The 25,662-nt window shown below is 40.7% G+C and overlaps 1 protein-coding gene across 1 annotated transcript in view; it reads left to right on the top strand.

Moving 5' to 3' along the window:
* The window catches only part of LOC122803968 (arachidonate 12-lipoxygenase, 12R-type-like), a 101,458-nt gene that overhangs the window by 14,680 nt on the left and 61,116 nt on the right, over positions 1–25,662 (top strand). The window contains exon 2 of the mRNA XM_044073646.1: positions 20,675–20,873. Within this exon, the coding sequence (XP_043929581.1) occupies positions 20,675–20,873 (199 nt within the window). The remainder of the gene's footprint in view (positions 1–20,674; positions 20,874–25,662) is intronic.

A 25,662-nucleotide genomic window follows, 5' to 3' on the forward strand; every position in this document is an offset into this window, starting at 1 on the left:
ACACATAGTACCACTACTCATACACACCCCACTACTCAGACACAGAGAACCACTACTCATACACATAGCATTACTCATACACATACAACTACTCATACACATACCACTACTCATAGACATACAATTACTCATACACATACCACTACTCATACACATACCACTACGCATACACATACCACTACTCATACACATACCACTACTCATACACATAGCAATACACATACACATACCACTACTCATACACATACCACTAGTCATACACATACCACTACTCATACACATACCACTACTTACACATACCACTACTCATACACATACCACTACTCATACACATACCACTACTCATACACATACCACTCCTCATACACATATCACTACTCATACACATACCACTACTCACAGACATACCACTACTTACATATACCACTAGTCATACACATAGCACATACATCTACTTACACATACCACTACTCATACATACCACTACTCATACACATACCACGACTCATACACATACCACTACTCATACACATACCTCTACTAACACATACCACTGCTCATACACATACCACTACTCATACACATACCACAACTCATAGACATACCACTACTCATACACATACCACGGCTCATGTGCATACCACTACTCATACACATACCACTACTCATACACATACCACTACTCATACACATACCACTACTCATACACATACCACTACTCATACACATACCACTACTCATACACATACCACTACTCATACACATACCACTACTCATACACATATCACTACTCATACACATACCACTACTCATACACATACCACTACTCATACACATACCACTACTCATACACATACCACTACTCATACACATACCACTACTCATACACATACCACTACTCATACACATACCACTACTCATACACATACCACTACTCATACACATACCACTACTCATACACATACCACTACTCATACACATACCACTACTCATACACATACCACTACTCATACACATACCACTACTCATACACATACCACTACTCATACACATACCACTACTCATACACATACCACTACTCATACACATACCACTACTCATACACATACCACTACTCATACACATACCACTACTCATACACATACCACTACTCATACACATACCACTACTCATACACATACCACTACTCATACACATACCACTACTCATACACATACCACTACTCATACACATACCACTACTCATACACATACCACTACTCATACACATACCACTACTGATACACATACCACTACTCATACACATACCACTACTCATACACATACCACTACTCATACACATACCACTACTCATACACATACCACTACTCATACACATACCACTACTCATACACATACCACTACTCATACACATACCACTACTCATACACATAGCACTACTCATACACATACCACTACTTACACATACCACTGCTCATGCACACAACTCATACACATACCACTACTCATGCACATACCACTACGCATACACATACCACTACTCATGGACATACCACTACTCATACACATACCACTACTCATACACATACCACTACTCATACACATACCACTACTCATACACATACCACTACTCATACACATACCACTACTCATACACATAGCACTACTCATACACATACCACTACTCATACACATACCACTACATACACATACCACTACTCATACACATACCACTACTCATACACATACCACTACTCATACACATACACATACCACTACTCATACACATACCACTACTCATACACATACCACTACTCATACACATACCACTACTCATACACATACCACTACTCATACACATACCACTACTCATACACATACCACTACTCATACACATACCACTACTCATACACATACCACTACTCATACACATACCTCTACTTACACATACCACTACTCATACACATACCACTACTCATACACATACCACTACTCATACACATACCACTACTCATACACATACCACTACTCATACACATACCACTACTCATACACATACCACTACTCATACACATACCACTACTCATACACATACCACTACTCATACACATACCACTACTCATACACATACCACTACTTACAGACATACACATACCACTACACATACCACTACTCATACACATACCACTACTCATACACATACCTCTACTTACACATACCACTACTCATACACATACCACTACTTACACATACCACTACTCATACACATACCACTACTCATACACATACCACTACTCATACACATACCACTACTCATACACATACCACTACTCATACACATACCACTACTCATACACATACCACTACTCATACACATACCACTACTCATACACATACCACTACTCATACACATACACATACCACTACTCATACACATACCACTACTCATACACATACCACTACTACTCATACACATACCACTACTCATACACATACCACTACTCATACACATACCACTACTCATACACATACCACTACTCATAGACATACCACTACTTACACATACCACTACTCATACACATACCACTACTCATACACATACCACTACTCATGCACATACAGTACTCATACACATACCACTACTCATACACATACCACTACTCATACACATACCACTACTCATACACATACCACTACTCATACACATACCACTACTCATACACATACCACTACTCATACACATACCACTACTCATACACATACCACTACTCATACACATACCACTACTCATACACATACCACTACTCATACACATACCACTACTCATACACATACCACTACTCATACACATAGCACTACTCATACACATACCACTACTCATACACATACCACTACTCATACACATACCACTACTCATACACATACCACTACTCATACACATACCACTACTCATACACATACCACTACTCATACACATACCTCTACTTACACATACCACTACTCATACACATACCACTACTCATACACATACCACTACTCATACACATACCACTACTTACACATACCACTACTCATACACATACCACTACTTACACATACCACTACTCATACACATACCACTACTCATACACATACCACTACTCATACACATACCACTACTCATACACATACCACTACTCATACACATACCACTACTCATACACATACCACTACTCATACACATACCACTACTCATACACATACCACTACTCATACACATACCACTACTCATACAAATACCACTACTCATACACATACCACTACTCATACACATACCACTACTCATACACATACCACTACTTACACATACCACTCATACACATAGCACTACTCATACACATACCACTACTCATACACATACCACTACTTACACATACCACTACTCATACACATAGCACTACTCATACACATACCACTACTCATACACATACCACTACTCATACACATACCACTACTCATACACATACCACTACTCATATACACATACCACTACTCATACACATACCACTACTCATACACATACCACTACTCATACACATACCACTACTCATACACATACCACTACTCACACACATACCACTACTTACACATACCACTACTCATACACATAGCACTACTCATACACATACCACTACTCATACACATACCACTACTCATACACATACCACTACTTACACATACCACTACTCATACACATAGCACTACTCATACACATACCACTACTCATACACATACCACTACTCATACACATACCACTACTCATACACATACCACTACTCATACACATACCACTACTCATACACATACCACTACTCATACACATACCACTACTCATACACATACCACTACTCATACACATACCACTACTCATACACATACCACTACTCATACACATACCACTACTCATACACATACCACTACTCATACACATACCACTACTCATACACATACCACTACTCATACACATACCACTACTCATACACATACCACTACTCATACACATACCACTACTCATACACATACCACTACTCATACACATAGCACTACTCATACACATACCACTACTCATGCACATACCACTATTCATGCACATACCACGACTGACACACATACCACTACTCATACACATACCACTACTCATACACATACAACTACTCATACACATACCACTACTCATACACATACCACTACTCATACACATACCACTACTCATACACATACCACTACTCATACACATACCACTACTCATACACATACCACTACTCATACACATACCACTACTCATACACATACCACTACTCATACACATACCACTACTCATACACATACCACTACTCATACACATACCACTACTCATACACATACCACTACTCATACACATACCACTACTCATACACATACCACTACTCATACACATACCTCTACTTACACATACCACTACTCATACACATACCACTACTCATACACATACCACTACTCATACACATACCACTACTCATACACATACCACTACTCATACACATACCACTACTCATACACATAGTACCACTACTCATACACATACCACTACTCATACACATACCACTACTCATACACATACCACTACTCATACACATACCACTACTCATACACATACCACTACTCATACACATACACATACCACTACTCATACACATACCACTACTCATACACATACCACTACTCATACACATACCACTACTCATACACATACCACTACTCATACACATACCACTACTCATACACATACCACTACTCATACACATACCACTACTCACACATACCACTACTCATACACATACCACTACTCATACACATACCACTACTCATACACATACCACTACTCATACACATACCACTACTCATACACATACCACTACTTACACATACCACTACTCATACACATACCACTACTCATACACATACCACTACTCATACACATACCACTACTCATACACATACCACTACTTACACATACCACTACTCATACACATACCACTACTCATACACATACCACTACTCATACACATACCACTACTCATACACATACCACTACTCATACACATACCACTACTCATACACATACCACTACTCATACACATACCACTACTCATACACATACCACTACTCATACACATACCACTACTCATACACATACCACTACTCATACACATACCAGTACTCATACACATACCACTACTCATACACATACCACTACTCATACACATACCACTACTCATACACATACCACTACTCATACACATACTTCTACTCATACACATACCACTACTCATACACATACGACTACTCACACATACCACTACTCATACACATACCACTACTCATACACATACCACTACTCATACACATACCACTACTCATACACATACCTCTACATACATACCACAACTCATACACATACCTCTACTTACACATACCACTACTTACACATACCTCTACTGACACATACCACTACTCATACACATACCACTACTCATACACATACCTATACTTACACATACCACTACTCATACACATACCTCTACTTATACATACCACTACTCATACACATACCACTACTCATACACATACCACTACTTACACATACCACTACTCATACACATACCACTACTCATACACATACCACTACTCATACACATACCACTACTCATACACATACCACTACTCATACACATACCACTACTCATACACATACCACTACTCATACACATACCACTACTCATACACATACCACTACTCATACACATACCACTACTCATACACATACCACTACTTACACATACCACTACTCATACACATACCTCTACTTACACATACCACTACTCATACACATACCACTACTTACACATACCACTACTCATACACATACCACTACTCATACACATACCACTACTCATACACATACCACTACTCATACACATACCACTACTCATACACATACCACTACTCATACACATACCTACTTACACATACCACTACTCATACACATACCACTACTCATACACATACCACTACTCATACACATACCACTACTCATACACATACCTCTACTTACACATACCACTACTTACACATACCACTACTCATACACATACCACTACTCATGCACATACCTCTACTTACACATACCACTACTCATACACATACCTCTACTTACACATACCACTACTTACACATACCACTACTCATACACATACCACTACTCATACACATACCACTACTCATACACATACCACTACTCATACACATACCACTACTTACACATACCACTACTTACACATACCACTACTCATACACATACCACTACTCATACACATACCACTACTCATACACATACCACTACTCATACACATACCACTACTCATACACATACCTCTACTTACACATACCACTACTCATACACATACCACTACTCATACACATACCACTACTCATACACATACCACTACTCATACACATACCACTACTCATACACATACCACTACTTACACATACCACTACTTACACATACCATTACTCATACACATACCACTACTCATACACATACCACTACTTACACATACCACTACTCATACACATACCACTACTCATACACATACCACTACTCATACACATACCACTACTCATACACATACCACTACTCATACACATACCTCTACTCATACACATACCACTACTCATACACATACCACTACTCATACATACCACTACTCATACACATACCTCTACTTACACATACCACTATTCATACACATACCTCTACTTACACATACCACTACTCATACACATACCTCTACTTACACATACCACTACTCACCCCTATACCTCTACTTACACATACCTCTCCTCACACATACCACTACTCATGCACATAGTACGCGTCAAACATGTAAAGCCACATATGTAAAGGTTCTTCCAAAAACTTATTGAAACACCAGAGACCTCCAAAACACAAGTCTGCTATAGCTAACACAGTCCCCAAAGCACCTATGACACATAGCAACACTTGTATCTCACCCACCAAGCCCTTCAGGCGTAACACTCAAAAACAAGATTTCTTGTCATTGGAGACTCAGTAGTGAGACACACAGATGTCCTACTCACCAGGTTGGGCAAGGAGAAAGTCATGGTTAGCTGCCTGTCTTGTGCCAGAATTTGCCAAATCACGCATGCACTCAGGTCTCTCAGCAAAAAGTACCATTATGGCTCTGTTATAGTACATGTTGGTTTGAATGACCTGAGACATACCTCACTGGACTATATGAAGAGAGACATGGTGGAGCTCTCTGAGTGTGTGTCCCAGGCAGGAATGTCCCTAGCCTTGAGCAACATACTACCTTCACCTAGAATTATGCCATAGTATAAACAAAGAAATGATTGATTTCAATAACTTGCTTATTTTTTTGGTGTCATTCCAAGGGAATCCAGTTTCTGTCTGTCTGGAAAGCCATCGTCAACTAATGTCTCTGCTTTACCAGACATGATTTGTACCTGGTTCCCCTAGGCTTTCAGCTGCTGACAAAGGCTCTTGCCTCCCCATATTGCCTTTTTTTAGGCAAGGTCTCAAAAACAACATTACTGATGTGATGTTAACCAATCAGAACAACATAAGGGTCATGCTACTAAATGCTAGGAGCATACACCAAAAACTGCACTCCCTGGAAGCACTTTTATCACTAGAAGATGTAGATGTCTGTGCAGTTACAGAAACTTAACTTAAGGCCTCAGAGAGTACCCTGGCCATACAAGGGTATAATGCCTTCCATACCTTTAGACTGGAAAATGAATGTGTGAAAACCAAAGGAGGTAGTGTTTCAATCTATATCAGAGATACATTCACCTCAGATCTAGTTAGACTGGACAACTCCATGGAATTACTCCAGGTCCCGGTTATGGTAGGTAAGACACCCATTCAAGTCTTAGCCAGTTAGAGATTCCCCCTCCATGGATCACGACACCCATGAAGCCTACTTAACCAAACTGAAGACAATCCAAATTTTATCGAGCACACTGGTTATGGGAATTTCAATTATCCTACCATCAAATGGGGAACCTACTGTAGCCCAAACTCACTAGCACAAACGTTCCTTGACTTTGTGAATTCAAATACCCTGCAGCAAATTGTCCATACCCTAAAAAGAGGAACAAACATTCTAGATACTGTCCTCAACAACATGTCAAACAGGTGCACTGCTGCAACTGTTGGACACTCATTAGTTAAAACTGACCACAAATCAGTCATCTGTGAACTGACACTTACACCAGAACTCACAAAGAGTGAAATAAGACTTCACCAAGGCAAACTATACCTAGGGTGAAAGTATAAATGCATTCCAAACCCTACCCCAAGCTGAAAGTGGTAACTACGCCAAAACACGCACTAAAGCCCTGTACAATCACTTGCATAATTGTATCAACTCGGCTGTAAAAGATAAAATCAATGCCAGAGCCCTAAGTAAAATTAAGCTACCTTGGTGAACTTCCAGCATCAACAAACTCTACAATAAATCCAAAAAGCTGCTGTCACAGAAAACAAAGACAAAGGCCCAACAATGGAAAAGCACCCTCCACAGCGTTAACAGGCAAATAAAACAACTTGTCAAATCCTCCAAGAGCTCCTTTGAGAGAAACTTAACAAGTACTGCCAGGGATAACCATAAGGCCTTTTACAGCTATGTATGTAACTTAAAGGGTAGGACCAAAGCATGTGCAGAACTGGTGGCCAACGGTATCACACACACACTGACCCCACAGAGATAGAGAACCTGTTAACAGATAGGTTTGGTGAAAATTTAATTCCCTTATCCCCTCCTAACTAACAACAAACCATTCCTCAAGCCTCCCATTCACCTTACATATCTGAAGAGCAGGTTCTCAAAGCCCTGTCCAAGGCAAAGAACATGGCCTCTACAGGACCAGATGACATCCCAGGCTGTTTTCTAAACAGGATGAAACATGAACTAGCATCACCACTAAGTACCTTTTCAATCATACCCTAACCACAGGCTTTGTTCCTGTGGAATGGAGAACAGCTACAGTCACTCCCCCTCCACAAAGGTAGCTTAGCAACAGACCTAGGGAATTACAGACCCATAAGCCTGACCAGCCTCATCTGTAAAGCCATGGAACATACCATTATCGACTTAATTAATAAAGAAATAGGTGACCTCAAAACCCTGGATCCTACCCAATTCAGCTTCACAAAGGGCAGATCCTGCCTGTTAAATCTGGTGGATTTCTTTGAAAGTGTGACTAAGGCCATTGTTGAGGGCAAATCTGTGCATACAGCATACCTCACCTTGGCAGGGGCTTTCAACACAATATCACATTCAGGCATTACTGATAAACTTAGCAAACTGAATGTAAACCCCTTCACTGTAAGATGGGCTGCCAACTGTTTCACAAATCAGGCACACGCTATCAAAGTGGGTGACTCCACATCAACCAGCAGACCTGCTACCGGTGGGGTGCCACAGGTGTCAGTGCTGGGCCTCCTACTGTTTGGTATATACTTTTCAGAAGTTCAGGTCCAAACTAAAGGGTTATGGCTGACCAGGTCTGCAGATTACTGCAAAATTAGGTGCAATCATTGAATCCCCAATGATGTTAGTATATTCCAGGAGGGTCTCACTCATACCAATGATTACTGTATTAGTCACGGTCTCAAACTTGAATGCAAAGAAATGCATCATCATTCACTTTGGCACAAACAATGTCCTTTCAGACCATCAAATCAATAAGAAAATCCTAAGTACCTATGAAGAGGTAAGGGACCTGGGATCACAGGTTGACCATGACCTTAACTTCGACCATCATGTGTCTACCACTGTAAGCAAAGCTTTCCATGTAGCTCACTTGATTAGTAAAGACATCACCTTAAGATCAAAAGAAGTTATAACTCCCCTATACTCGGCACTTATATGGCCCATAATTGAGCATACTGCCCCATTCAGTATGTACTGTACTATGCACCTACAGCAATTAGAGAGACCTCAGAGGTTTCTAACAAAGAAGATCAAGGGCCTCCACATGTGCCTTAGATGGACGTATTCATATTCCTGTCAGTATACTCCGTATCATATAGACTTCTTAGGGGAGACTTATGCCTGACCTACAGAGCAATCCAGGACCCAAACCTAATGAACTTACTGCATATCCGTAAATCAAATGGGTCTAGGGCTACCCATTCCAGGGACTTAAATATGGCCTGTAACTTAAAATAAGACATGCTGGAGGGACAGATTCATCTCCCAGCAACTGCCATGTCTTTGGAACAGGTTACCAATTCATGTGACACAGAGGACCTCTATGACACTGTTCAAAAGGAACCTGGATAAGTGGATGGAGCATTGCAAATTTTTACCATGGACAATGCTCACAACCCTCCTGGACATGGGCAGTCATCACTAAATGCAGTCTTGGGTATTGACTATTACTTCTATGGTATTACATTGGGTTGAAATGGCTAGGCTTAACATGACCCAAGTCAATAGCGTAGTAATATCCTATGAGCCTATAAGGGTTATTTTCATCATCTCTTTCTTTATAAGTTGCTTATATTCATTTGTTCTACTTCAGTGTTTATTCTAATATGTTCATATTTTAATGTTTATATCTTAATGTTTTATAGGTTCATATAGGTTTTTTAGGTTAATGTTTTATAAGGTTTACAATCAGAATCCTGAAACTGACTCTGTCGAGTGATGACTTCATTGAACTATAATACTGAAAATAAAAACAATGTAAAGGCACAATATCAAAACCAGTAATGTTGACCCGTCCATATTCAACAAAGTCGACATTACCCAGCTTAGCTTAATTTCCAGTCAGGTCCAACTAATGTTTTGCAGGGGAGCAAGCCCCCTGGACCCCTCACACTCCCCTACTAATTATATATACAAATTCTGAGATTGCACTACAGTAATGAAATGGGTACATTTCTCGATCCCCACTGTACCGTGATCTTCAAGCAGAACTTTGACCTCACAACATCGAATGCACACTAGCATTTGCTGTTGTAATGTTGACCATTTTTGGTTATGCCTTCTGTGAACTGAAAATTAGTGTTTCAGTTATCCCAGTTTGACTGAATGCCATCCAAAATGGTGACAGTACACCATTTTAGCATTAATGTTTCTTTACTACATGGAATGGATGACTGTTCTCCCTTTTTGCATGAATAATCTGTTCCTCACTTTCTCTCTTTTAAATCACTCTGAAGATGTTAAATGCCCCCTTTTGTTTTCTTTATTCTTTCTCTTACTTTTATTTATTTCCCTACATCTTCTGACAAAGTATATACCTATTCTAAGACTGTTCTTAATCCTTTAAATTATAACCCAGTCTCTGATTACATACCTTGTACTGCATGGAACACAGTGATTTCCCAACAAAAATATGAAAAAAGACAAACTCATTACGCACCTTTCTGATTCTTGTTCTGTTTTTGTAGTATAAAACTTAATTACTTAAATCAGCTACACTTGTGGAGCTTGCTTGTGCAGGTATTTTTAGGGTTGACATCCGAATTTCTTGTAGCGTGAGATTTCTTTTATCCATGCTGGCAGTGTTTCTCTTGACTGTGGTGCTGTTATTAAGGAAAAAAGAAGAAATCCTGATTCCCACAATCCCTGAACTTATATATACCAACATCAAAGCACAAACATGAAGAAAAGGGAAAATTCCAAAAACAAAGGAGTCACTTTCAGGGCACACTTAGAGATGCACCAGCACTGATTTTCTACACAAACCAGTAATCAAAGAGTTGAGCACTAGGGTGCTGAAAATGACAGACTGCGTCCTCATCCAGTAAGAACTCAATGAATTGTAGGGAAGAGTTTAGAAACAGCTGATTGGCTGAAAACTGAAGGTTGCACTTGAAATATTGGTCAAACAAGTATCCATGGAAAACCCTTACTTCTGCAGTCCTTTCTCTTAGTCATTCATTAGCTTCACTCTTCATCACTGCATACTGACTTGATAAAAAAGTGGCAAATCTGACTTGTTTCACCATGGGCATTGAATGTAAGTTGTGGCTACAGGTGCAAAATAGGTTGTCAGCGCTTTTGAAGGATATGACCACCAAAATGAATCCCACCTAGTATGACCACCATCAGTTTGTGCTCACAGGGAGTGTGCATCGCACAGGAAGCTGGTAGCTTAATCACAATGGATGTGTTGCAGTGTTCTTGGGGAGATTGTTGATGCATCTCTAAGCTGTGCATAGTAAACACTGTAAGCGCCACTTGGGCAAAAAAACACTGCTTTCAGCAGGCTGTGACCGGTAGCTCATCTGGGACAAATACTGGCAGAGTGGTCCAGTCTCCTCTCAGTCCCTTGTTATTGATAGATTTGCAACAGTGAAATCTGGGGCAAAATTCATCTGTCCTCTCAGTACTCCCTGAGCTCTATTTGCAGTGGTTAGAAAACTGGCTGCTATGTCTTTCTTCTTACATAAACTTCAGTAAAATATTACTGCAAAAAGCAGATGTTCAAGGACTAAGAGTAAAAAAAAACACTAAAAGCAAGTCAAAGTACTTGACAATGATGACAATGATGCTAATTTAATGCACACAGTAAGTGGCAATGTGACAGGAACCTTTAAAAAATGGATAAATGAACATTGAATGAGGGTCCCGTTTGATGATAACAGCCATGAGAGGCAGCTCCATAGCTTGGATCTTAATGCAGTCCTGATAATGTACACCACATAACACACACCTGCATCAGGTAAACCACTGCTGCTCCATAGCAAATACCTTAATACAGTCCTGATGATTTATAATACATAACACATACCTGTATGAGGTAAACCAATGCAGTTCCATAGCTTGTACCTTAATGCAATCCTGATAATGTACACCACATAACACACACCTACATCAGGTAAATTACTGCTGCTCCATAGCAAATACCTTAATGCAGTCTTGATGATTTGTGATACATACCTCATACCTGTATCAGGTAAACCAGTGCAGCTCAATTGCACACCTATTAATACTGTCCTGATGATGCACACCACATAACATGCACACACATGAATCAGGTAAATCAGTGCAGCTCCATGTCATGCACCTTAATGCAGTCTTGATAAAGTGCACCACATAATACACACCTGTATCAGGTAAACCACTGCTGTTCCATAGCAAACACCTTTATGTAATCCTGATGATTTATGCTACGTAACACATAGGTGTATCAGGTAAACCAGTGCAGATCCATTGCTTACACCTGAATGCAGTCTTGATAATGTACACCACATAATACACACCTGTATCAGGTAAACCACTGCTGTTTATAGCAAACACCTTAATGTAGCCTGATGATTTATGCTATATAACACATGCCTGTATCAGGTAAATCAGTGCAGCTCCATAGCTTGCACCTTAATGCAGTCTTGATAATGTACACCACATAACACACACACCTGTATCAGGTAAACCACTGCTGTTCCATAGCAAACAACTTAATGCAGTCCTGATGATTTATACTATGTAACACACACTTGTATCAGCTAACCCGTGCAGCTCCATTGCCCACACCTTAATGCAGTCCTGATAATGCATTCCTCATAACACAAACATGTGTCAGGTAAAGCAGTGCAGCTCCACAGTACAAACCTTAATGCCATCCTGATAATGCATACATCATAACACACACCTGTATCAGGTAAACCACTGCAATTCCATAGATCACACCTTAATGTAGCCCTGATAATGCACACCTTGTAATGCACACCTGTATTAGGTAAACAGCTGCTGTTCCATACCTCACACCTTAATGCAGTCCTGATGATACCTGACACATAACACACACCTGAACCAGGTAAAGAAGTGCAGCTCCATAGCACACACCATAATGCATTTCTGATAATTCATGCCACATAACACACATCTGCAAAAAGGTAAACTAGTGCGGCTCCATAGCACACACCTTAATGCTGCCCTGATGATGGATGCCACATAACACACACACACACATGCATCATTTAAACCAGTGCAGCTCAATAGCGCATGCCTTAATGTCATCCTGATGATAGATGCCTCCTAACACACACACACACACACACACACACACACACACACACACACACACACACACACACACACCTGTGTCAGGTAAACCAGTGCTGCTCCATTGCCCACACCTTAATGTAGTCCTATTAATCCATTCCTCATAACACACACCTATATCAGGTAAACCAGTGCAGCTCCATAGCACACACCTTAATGCGTCCTGATGATGGAAGCCACATAACACACACACACATGCATCATTTAAACTAGTGCAGTGCAATAGCAAACACCTTAATGTGATGCTGATAATGCATGCCACATAACACACATCTTTATCAAGTAAACCAGTGCAGTTCCATAGCTCACACCATAATGCCATCCTGATGATGGATGCCTCATAACACATACATACACCTGTATCAGGTAAACCAGTGCAGCTCCATAGCACACAACTTAATGTGTCCTGATGATGGATGCCACATAACACACACACATGCATCATTTAAGCTAGTGCAGTGCAATAGCAAACACCTTAATGTGATGCTGATAATGCATGCCACATAACACACACCTGTATCAGGTAAACCAGTGCAGCTCCATAGCTCACACCTTAATGCCATCCTGATGATGGATGCCTCATAACACACACATACACCTGTATCAGGTAAACCAGTGCAGCTCAATAGCAAACACCTTAATGTGATGCTGATAATGCATGCCTCATAACACACATTAGTATCAGGTAAACCAATGTAGTCCCACATTGAAACATGAGGCAGGTGGAGAAGAAGGTAATATACAAATGAAATAACTAATAACTCATGAAATCATTTTATAAATGCTTACCAAATTACAGATAATAAACATTTAAGAAAAAGTATTTCAAAACTGCTTTGTGACTCCAGATAATATAGTTTTATTATCATCCTGCATGTTTTATCCATCCTGTGCTGTTGTTTCAACACCTTTTTGCTCCATGGCTTAACTCTTACATCTTGCCAGGGTGCCTTTACACTGTCATCAAGTATATTCTTGTATTGCTTTCTCATGATTTAAATAACATGTTCATCTTCATACCTTTTTCCACAACCCCATTTTGCTGTGTATTACATTTGTTTGTCATTACTGCATGCCATGGAAGTTCCCTTACTCCTCGGTCCATGGATTATTTAGAATTACTTGTTTAAATATCACTAGTTGGTCCCAGTAACCTCATTTTAGTTGGTGGTGCAGGTGCCATGGGACAATGAGGGACAAAACACTCTCATATTTGCCTACAGAAGGTCTTATTAGGTTATGTATGGCCCCATTTCCTTTATAAGCAGGCACCTGCTAACTGTGTACAATAAAGTGGTCTAGTTGTGTCTCCGCCCTTAGATCAAAGATGGTTACATCTCCCAATCCTTCCTGGTGCCCTATTCTGCCAGCTATTTTTAGCTTTGGCTACAGAAAGGAGCCCAACTCCCACTAACAAGCCATCCCCTTTCCTCCCCAGAGAAGGTGAGCAGGCAAAGCATCATGGCTACTCCCCTACCCTATACTAGCTGTAGCAGGTATGCAAACTGTAATTCAACTCTTCTCACTTGGGAGTAATGTCATGTGACTGCTTTGCACATTACTTTTGGACCTGGAGAGTTTCCACCTATAAACAGATAATAAACCACTACTGCTGCTGTTGGATTCATATGACTTGGATAAGGTTCCCATTCAACCTTTCTCACTTGGGAGTAATGTCATGTGACTGCTTTGCACATTACTTCTGGACCTGGAGAGTTTCCAGCTATAAACAGATCATAAACCACTAGAGCTGCTGCTGGATTCATATGACTTGGATAAGGTTCCCATTCAACTCTTCTCACTTGGGAGTAATGTCATGTGACTACTTTGCACATTACGTTTAGGGCTGGAGAGTTTCCTGCTATAAACAGATCATAAACCACTACTGCTGCTGTTGGATTCATATGACGTGGATAATGTTCCCATTCAACTCTTCTCACTTGGAAGTAATGTCATGTGACTGGTTTGCACATTACTTTTGGGCCTGGAGAGTTTCCAGCTATAAACAGATCATAAACCACGACTGCTGCTGTTAGATTCATATGACTTGGATAAAGTTCCCTCAACATGTCAACAGCTGTTGATGTTGCTCAGATGATTCCATGCAAAAGCAATAAAGTTTGAAGGAAACAACTGACCATGGTTTATACCCTGTCCAATTAGATACTGAAGATAAAGTGACTGAATACATGGAAACTATAATGTCTAGAAGAACAGGGAACTGCCCGTAGGATAGACATGCTCAGAAAAGCAACTTAATAGGATAAAAACTTGCAGGCTATTACTGGCTATACTCATAATGGGTGACCAAGTAAAAGTATGCAGACAATTCAGTTCATTTTACACTTTGGTGTGAAAGCTCACTTTGCAGAGCATGAGTGTTTTTTATTCTGCCAAGATCAGATTATAAGGCCAACTTCTCAAAGATAAATATAGAAAAGAGCATGAAGGATGGCCTAAGTGTAGACAGAGCAGGAATGTCCATGTTATGTCAGGCTCTCAATACTGACCTATTAAAGCTTGAGTCTATTGTGATAATCCTGCCAGGGACACAGACCTTCTCAAAGGAGTGAATCTCTCATTACAATTCCACTTCCAAAAAGGGCCAATGCAAAGAACTGTAAAAGTGTTATGCGATCATAATGGGAAAAATTATTTAGTAATAATGGACTATTATTCAAGAGGTGCTGAAATAGCCAGCACACTTACAATAACCAGTAAGCAAGTTATAGCTCAGTTTAAGACAATATTTTCTGGGTAGTAAATTCCTGTTAAACTTCTCATCAACAAGAGGTTCATAGGTTCATGGGATGATACTAGGCTATTGCCCCAGAGGCCCTTATAAGCCTAGCTAAGAATTTCACCCATATTCCCACAAAGTCAGCACCTGTTTTCCCTGTCCAGCAGGGACACAGATGGGATCCCAGGGGTATATTTTCTGTTTCCCATCCAGTTGTCTGGGTTCCTCTTAAAGAGGGCTAGTCAGGTACTCTGCTTGATATGGAAAAGGAGTGTATCCCACAGATGGATGAGTCATTGTGACACAAATCTATCCTGCCAACATGTTCTATTAATGTCACAGACCAGATTGAGGCCTTGCATGGGGGTTGGGTGAGTGGAGTTTGATTTACGGATATGCAGCAACTCCATCAAGGCTGAGTCTGAGACAGCCTTGTATGCCAGACACAGGTCACCTCTGAGCAGTCTGTATGAGACTGAGTAGAGGGGACAGGGCTTTTAGCCTATCTGTATAGGATAGGTGTTTGAGACCCTGGATTTTCCTGGTGAGGAATCTCTGTGGTCCGTCCAACTGCTGCATATGCTTGGCAAGTTATATGCCAAAGGGGGCATTGTACTCGATAATGGGTCTGATAAGGGTGGAGTACAGGGATGTTATGACCTCCTTGTTCCTGGATGAAATATCCTTACTTATGAGGTGGACCATGTAGAAAGTCTTCCATACAATGGAGGCAATGTGGTGGTCAAAGGTCAGGGTGTTATCAACCTGTATGCCCAAGTCCCTCATGACTGATTGCATGCTTTGTATGTTGTTATTAATGTGATAATTAGTGGGGATGCCATTTTCCCCAAAGGGGATAATGATGCATTTCTTGGCATTCAGTTTGAGGCCATGCTTCTGGCACCAGTCATTAGTTTGGGTAAGGCCTTCTTGGAGGATGCTCACATCACTAGGGGAATTTATGATAGTGCCCAGCTTGCAGCCATTGCCAAACTTGGTCAGCCACAGACCACTGGTTTTGGCTTGCACCTCAGAAAAGTATATCCCAAACAGTAAAGGCCCTAAAACTGATCCTCGGGGTATGCTGCTTGTTGGGGGTCTACTACTAAAGGTATTTTGACTATTTTGACAGAGTGGGTTCTATCAGTGAGCCAGTTAGCTACCCATCTGGTAACATATGGTTGATGCCTAGTGGGGAGAGTGTATCTATTATGCCTGAGTGGGGAATAGTGTTGAAGGCTTTGGCTAGGTCAAGGAAGTCAGTGTGCACTGTCTTCCCTTCATCCATGGCTTTGGTGACTGTTTTGAAGAAGGCAACCAAGTTTAACAGGCATGCTCTCCCTTTGACAAAAGCAAACCATGTGGGATCAAGCATTTTGGAGACTGCCAATGTCCTTGTTTATAAGGTCCATGATAATGCATTTCATGGCCTTGCAGATCAGGCTAGTTAGGCTGATGGGCTTATAATTGCCTTGGTTGGTGGACGCTCCACCTTTGTGTAGAGGGATGACAGTGGCTGTGCTCCATTCAGCTGAGATGAAGCCGGGGCACAGGCTTTGGTTGAATAGGGTGCCTAGTGGTACTGAGAGCTCTTTCCTCAGTTCATGTAGGACACAGCCAGAGATGTTGTTGGGTCCCATGGAGGCTTTATGTTTTTGTCTTTGATAGGGCATTAATGACCTGCTCCTTGGTGATGAGGGGAGGAAGCAGGTGCTAGGGATGTCCTGATTTACTGATGGGGGGGGGGGGGCAGGGGACAATGGAACTTAGATTATGTCAGAGTGTTGGCAATTCACAGAGGAGTATGTATGAATGTACAACATCAAGTCCATATTATTCACAAACAAATGGTATGGTTAATAGAAAAGTGTAAACAGCTAAGAATATTTGGAATCAGCCTAATTTGCACCTAGCTTTAACATCCTACACATCCCCTCATAGTGCAATTACAGTGAGTTCAGCACAACAAATGTTGGGTAGTCAGATTCAAACCACGATTCCAATGCTTGAGGCAAAGTTTTTGCCAAAGACAATTCCTCATGAGTCAGTTGAACAAACTGACCAAATGGTGAAATCTACAAATGCATATTTGTATGATAAAACACATTCCTTACCTGATTTAAAACTCTGACTGTCTCAAGTTAGAAGGAAAAAACAAATGACATAATACAGGTGTGACTGTTACTAAATTCAGAGAAATGAGATTGAAGATAATCTGAAGCAATGATGGAGGTACAGTAAGGAGAAATAAAATACAAATCCAGGCCATTTGTGAGATGTCCAAACCAAGTAGACAATTATTGAAACCGTATGACAACTGCCATAAACATGACCAGGTAAGTCCAAAGGGGTGAGAGGCCCTGAATCTGTGTCTTCAGAGCCTAATGACTTGGGCACACATGACATACATGAGAGACATATGTTGCCTAAAACAGACACGCTATCTAAAAGAGAAATATTAATGAATATTGACTTGTCACAAAAGGCAAACCCCTGAATTTTACTCCATGAGGGCATGAAATAAGCGTCTCCAACCTGGGGGAGTTAATTCATGAGGGCATAAAATAAGGGTTCCAGTGAGGTAGAAGCACCTGTGATTGTTTCATAAAGGCATAACTAACGAAATACCTACCAATGCAGAAATATGGTTAGAAAGTAGAATCATTTAAATATTTTCTGTGTTAGTGAAAAAAAAATTTAATTATTGTAAAGCAATCCAAATGTCTTTGATACCACAAGTTTTAAAAATTACAGGCTCAAAAGAAAATCTGCACGCCTAATTTTCTACCGCAAAAGTGACTGAAATTTTCTTCTCAAAGGAGAGAAGGTGTAATAATGCGAGATAACCGGTATGGTCCATGTGATCACTGTTAGTGTAAAACCTATAGGCATTTTCCCATAATGCACATGGAATTGTACAGCTGACTGCATGGTGTGAGGGTTGCTGTTCTATACGTTTGTGCAACTAGTAAAAAAAATAAATGCAACAATGCAGTGCACCCTAAATCTGTTCTGAGTGTCTGGTGACTTCAACATAGCATGCAGCATGACACTTCTCATTTACTGCCTAACATTCCCTGATACATATTGTAGAAACTAGTGTACCCTAAATCTGTTCTGGGGGTCTGATTTCTTCAACATAGCATTCAGCATGACACTTCTCATTTACTGCCTAACATTCCCTGATACATATTGTAGAAACCAGTGCACCCTAAATCTGTTCTGAGGGTCTGGTGTCTTCAACATAGCATGCAGCATGACACTTCTCATTTACTGCATAACATTCCCTGATACATATTGTAGAAACCAGTGCACCCTAAATCTGTTTTGAGTGTCTGGTGTCTTCAACATAGCATGCAGCATGACACTTCTCATTTACTGCCTAATATTCCCTGATACATATTGTAGTGTTCGTACTGGAATGGCTGCTGTACTGCTGAAGTGGTTCTCAGAGGACCATCTGGGTAGTTCATTAGGGTCCTTACATCTACAATAACCATTCTTCTGTTCTGTGTTGTACATGTTTTACATTGTTACATTTTGTCAAATTATTTTGAATAAAAGACCATAAAGTCAGTATTAATATTCCAATACTTTAGCAGAAATTGTAAGACTCCAACAAAGAACCTATTCCTTATTTTCATATTACATTTAGGTAATCCATCTGAAGAAATGTGTAAACATACTATAAATTATGGTTCATTGCCTGCCATCTATCACTGATCTTAATGTAAACATCAGTCGTCTACTCAGTGTTTTACCTTATTTATTTATTTATTTTTTAGGTTACTGTTCATGCTGATGAAGACCTAGGTGATCTTCTCATGATTACTTTAGAAAAAGAAGGAAGATCGATTTTGCCAGAATTTGGTTGGTACTGTGAGTACGTAAAAGTGTCAAATGTTAAGACGGGCAAGGAATGTGTATTTGCAGTTTTTAACTGGGTTTTAAGAAATAAACCCATGAGTGTTATAGAAAGCTCAGGTAAGAGAATGCATGCTTTAATTTGTGTGTCGTACACATAAAAATATGTATATGTTGAATGCATACACATACTCAGTACGACGTATATTCATTTTATTATTATATATAGTATGTTCTATTATATGTTGCCCTAATCATCTCAATCCTCATCAATATTTTACCATCTTTTACCACCTCAGGCATCCCTGATTCCTGCAGCCTCTTACCCACCCACAGGGCCCACAAAACCGCAGACGTCCCACACTTCTTTCTGTTTTATGTATAGTGAGGGTTGGGTCCATCCTCCTTAACAAAATACTCCAAACAGTTCCCATCTTCATAGATCCAGATCCAGAATTTCCCAACAATTTGTTCCAACACTTGCTAAACCCAGATTTTTTTTTTACCCTCCCACAAATAATTACAATGCTGTACATTACTGACATCACATTTCCTACATGTGAATTGTTGTTTATTTACCCTCCCACAAATGATTACAATGGTGTACATTACTGACATCACATTTCTTACATGTATATTTTTGATGCAAACTAGAAAAGCTGTAAATATGCATCTTTATATCTAGACCTGTCTGCCTTTAAATCGTATTTTCCTTTTTCTCTTCTTTTTATATTACATTTTTATACAATTATCTCTTATAGGTTCATAGGTGTGTACTAGGCTAATGGCCCTGGAGCCTTTGCAAGCCTAGGCTATAGGATTACCCTGGCATTGTGCCACTAGACCTTAGTTCCCAGTGCCTCTGTCAAGTAGAGCCATTGGAGTGATCCCCAGGGTGAATTTTCTATTTCCCAACCACTCATCAAGATTTCTCTTCTAGAGGGTCAGCGAGGTACTCTGCTTGACATGTATGGGAAGTCTATTCCATAGCATTGTCAGTTTCTGGGTTATGAACCTGTCCCTCCAGCATGTTCTGTTAATTGTGGTAATGAGGTTGAGGTATCTCGACCGTGTGGTGCAGAGGGATTGAGAATTCTTTAGATGTAGCATTTTTAACAGAGCTGGGTCAGACATGGCTTTGTAAGTCAAGCAGAGATCGCCTCTAAGTAGGTGATATGAGACAGAGAATAGTTGCAGTTCTTTGAGTCTGTCTATATAGGACAAGTCTTTAAGGCCTAGGATACTCTTTGTGAGGTACTTTTGCGGCCTCTCCAGTTATTTCAGGTGTCTAGTGAGGTACATGCCAAATGGGGCATTGTACTCAATGACTGGCCTAATGAGGGAAGAGTAGAGGGAGACAATAACCTCTTTCTTCCTGGATGCAAAACCCTTAGTAATGAGATGTGCCACATAGAAGGACTTTCTGACATCAGTGGCAATGTGGTGATCAAAAGAAAGGTTGCTGTCAACCTGTATTCCCAGATCTCTTATAACACCTTCTGTGTTCAGTAGACTATATAGCAATTCATGGGAACTGGGTTTTTTCCCAAAGGGGATGATGACACATTTTTTGGCATTGAGCTTAAGGCCATGGTTCTGACACCAGTCGTTGGTCTCAGTGAGGCCATTCTGTAGGATGTCAACATCACTTGGGAAGTTAATAATAGCTCCCAACTTGCAATCATCTGTGAATTTTGTCAGCCAGAGTTTCTTCATGTTGGCTTGGACTTCAGAGAAGTAGATACTAAACAGGAGAAGACCCAGTACCGAACCCTGTGGGACTCCACTCGTGACTAGTCAACAGTCTGGCTTGGAGTCAGCTACTTTCACACTGTGTGTTGTATCTGTGACCCAGTTTGCAACCCACCTAGTGATATAGGGGTTGATGCCAAGCGTAGTGTGTTTTTCCTATGATTTCTGAGTGGGGAATGGTATCAAAAGCCTTGGCCAGATCAAGGTAGGCTGTATGAACCACCTTGCCTTCATCCACAGCTCTGGTGACTAACTCAAAGAAGTCGACCAAGTTAAGCACGCACTATGTACCCTTCACAAAACCAAACTGTGTGGGATCCAAAGTTTGGAGATTCCCTATATCCTTGTTTATTAGGTCCATGATGATGCATTCCATAGCTTTGCATATCAGACTCATTAGGCTAATGGGGTGATAGTTCCCAGGATCTGTAGTCACTCCTCTTTTGTGGAGAGGGATGACTGTAGCAGTGCAGCATTCAGTAGGGAAAAAGCCTGAGATGAGGCTGTGATTAAACTGGGCACACAGGTGAGGTGCCAGTTCACTCTGTAGTTCATGTAGAACACAACCAGGGATATTGTCAGGTCTCATAGAAGTTGTATTCTTGGCCTTGGACAGTGCTGTTTTAACCTGTGCAACAGTAATACTGGGTGCCTGGCACTCTACTGGTATTGTGAATGGTCCTTTGGGAGGAGAGGGGTAACATTGGCACTGAATCTGTCGGCCAGTGCACTGGCAATATCTGTTGGCTCAGTATAGGAGGTACCACTGTGCAGTAGCTCAGAGCAAATATTGGTATTGCTGTGGAGATTCTTTACATAACAATAGAAGGCCTTATGGTTGTCTTTACTATCTGATGCAATTCTGTTAGCTTTAGAGGATTTGATGAGGGATCTCAACTTTTTTGTTGAGGCTGATAAGGGAGTTTTTCCAGTCTTGGGACTTCACCTTATTCCACATCAGTTTCTTCTTTCTGTTGTAGAATTTGTTTATGATGGGACCACCAGATTGGCTTCCATTTTTTGGAGTAGAGCGTCTTGGTTCCATTGGGTATGGTGAGATCCATACATTTGTGTATGTGTTCATACAATGCATTGGTGTATGATTCTGTGGTCATGCAACTATTCTCCATTAGCATGGGTACTGTGAAGTTAGCCACCTCTGTTTTTAGGACCCCAAAGTTAGCTTTGCAGAAGTTTTTCATGGTGGTTACCTTTGCAAGGGGGTGGGGGGGTGGGAGGGATGTGGATTTCCAAGGTTATTAGTTTGTGGTCAGATCTAACCAGGGAGGAGTTGACTATTGCTGTAGAGCAATGGTTGCCCATGTTAATAATGACCATGTTAAGGATGTTGCTACCTCTAGTGGGGGTAAGAACGAGCTGGTCCAGGGCATTGGAATTAATGAACTACAGTAAACATTGGGCAAGTGTATTGGTACATGAGTAGTTTACCCAGTTAATGGAGGGGTAGTTGAAGTTGCCTAGTAAGAGAGCGTTAGGTTGGACCCTAATATTCTCCAGAGTGCTTAGGAACATGGAGTGCGAGTCTTGGGACATGGTTGGGGACCTATAGCAGGCTATGTCCTGAATCGCTGTCTTACCCAATGTTAGCTGCACATGAAGTATCTCTGGTTTATTATGTTGGGCTTCTAGTGTTGAGCAGCATGACCCTCAGATGTTTATAGCTGTTACGGCGATAATTTGGTCTTTGGAACACCACCTAAAAAGGCACTACAGCGGTGGCAAAAGCCTTGGCCAGTATTCAGAAGCTCAGGGGTAACAGAAGCAGGCCATCTCTGGCAAAGCATTGAGGTCTGTCAATCATGTCATCCCAGGCAGACAGATACTGGATTGCATTAAAATGACACCAGAAACTTAGCCAATTGTTGAAATCAATCACTTTCTGCTTGTACTGTGGTATTATTCTGGGTAATGGTAGGATGCTGTTCAGGGCTAGGGTCATACTGCATCCCCTAGGGAAATCTGAAATTCTCTGAATGTTCATCAGATATATGCACCTGTTTTAATTTTATTTTCACTATTTGTATTGTGTTTTTTATTAAAGTTCTTCTGAGCTAACCCTGAAAAACCCACATGATCAGTGCTTTACAAAGGTCAACAAATGGAAAATGAAAAAGAAAATAAAAATTGTACTTGTAAATGTGAGTAGCTCACAGATCTAATGTTTTTTTTGTACAGCCTGGTCAAGCGACTTGCTCAGAGTTACATTTTAGGCAAATGGATGATGAAGAAAGCTCAGAGTCACACTTTAGGCAAATGGAGGGTGAAGAAAGCTCAAAGTCACACTTTAGGCAAATGGAGGGTGAAGAAAGCTTAGAGTCACACTTTAGACAAATGGAGGGTGAAGAAAGCTCAGAGTCACACTTTAGGCAAATGGAGGGTGAAGAAAGCTCAGAGTCACACTTTAGACAAATGGAGGGTGAAGAAAGCTCAGAGTCACACTTTAGGCAAATGGAGGGTGAAGAAAGCTCAGAGTCACACTTTAGGCAAATGGAGAGTGAAGAAAGTTCAGAGTCACACTTTAGGCAAATGGAGGGTGAAGAAAGCTCAGAGTCACACTTTAGGCAAAGGGAGGGTGAAGAAATCTCAGAGTCACACTTTAGGCAAATGGAGGGTGAAAAAAGCTCAGAGTCTCAGAGTTACACTTTAGGCAAATGGAGGGTGAAGAAAGCTCAGAATCACAATTTAGGCAAATGGAGGGTGAAGAAAGGTCAGAGTCACATTTTAAGCAAATGGAGGGTGAAGAAATCTCAGAGTCACACTTTAGGCAAATGGAGGATGAAGAAAGCTCAGAGTCACACTTTAGGCAAATGGAGGGTGAAGAAAGCTCAGAGTCACACTTTAGACAAATGGAGGGTGAAGAAAGCTCAGAGTCACACTTTAGGCAAATGGAGGGTGAAGAAAGCTCAGAGTCACACTTTAGGCAAATGGAGGGTGAAGAAAGCTCAGAGTCACACTTTAGGCAAATGGAGGGTGAAGAAAGTTCAGAGTCACACTTTAGGCAAATGGAGGTGAAGAAAGCTCAGAGTCACACTTTAGGCAAATGGAGGGTGAAGAAAGCTCAGAGTCACACTTTAGGCAAATGGAGGGTGAAGAAAGCTCAGAGTCACACTTTAGGCAAATGGAGGGTGAAGAAAGC

Source organism: Protopterus annectens, chromosome 6.part0 (assembly GCF_019279795.1).
Source record: "Protopterus annectens isolate FY-2018-M chromosome 6.part0, PAN1.0, whole genome shotgun sequence".
Taxonomy (NCBI): Eukaryota; Metazoa; Chordata; order Ceratodontiformes; family Protopteridae; genus Protopterus; species Protopterus annectens.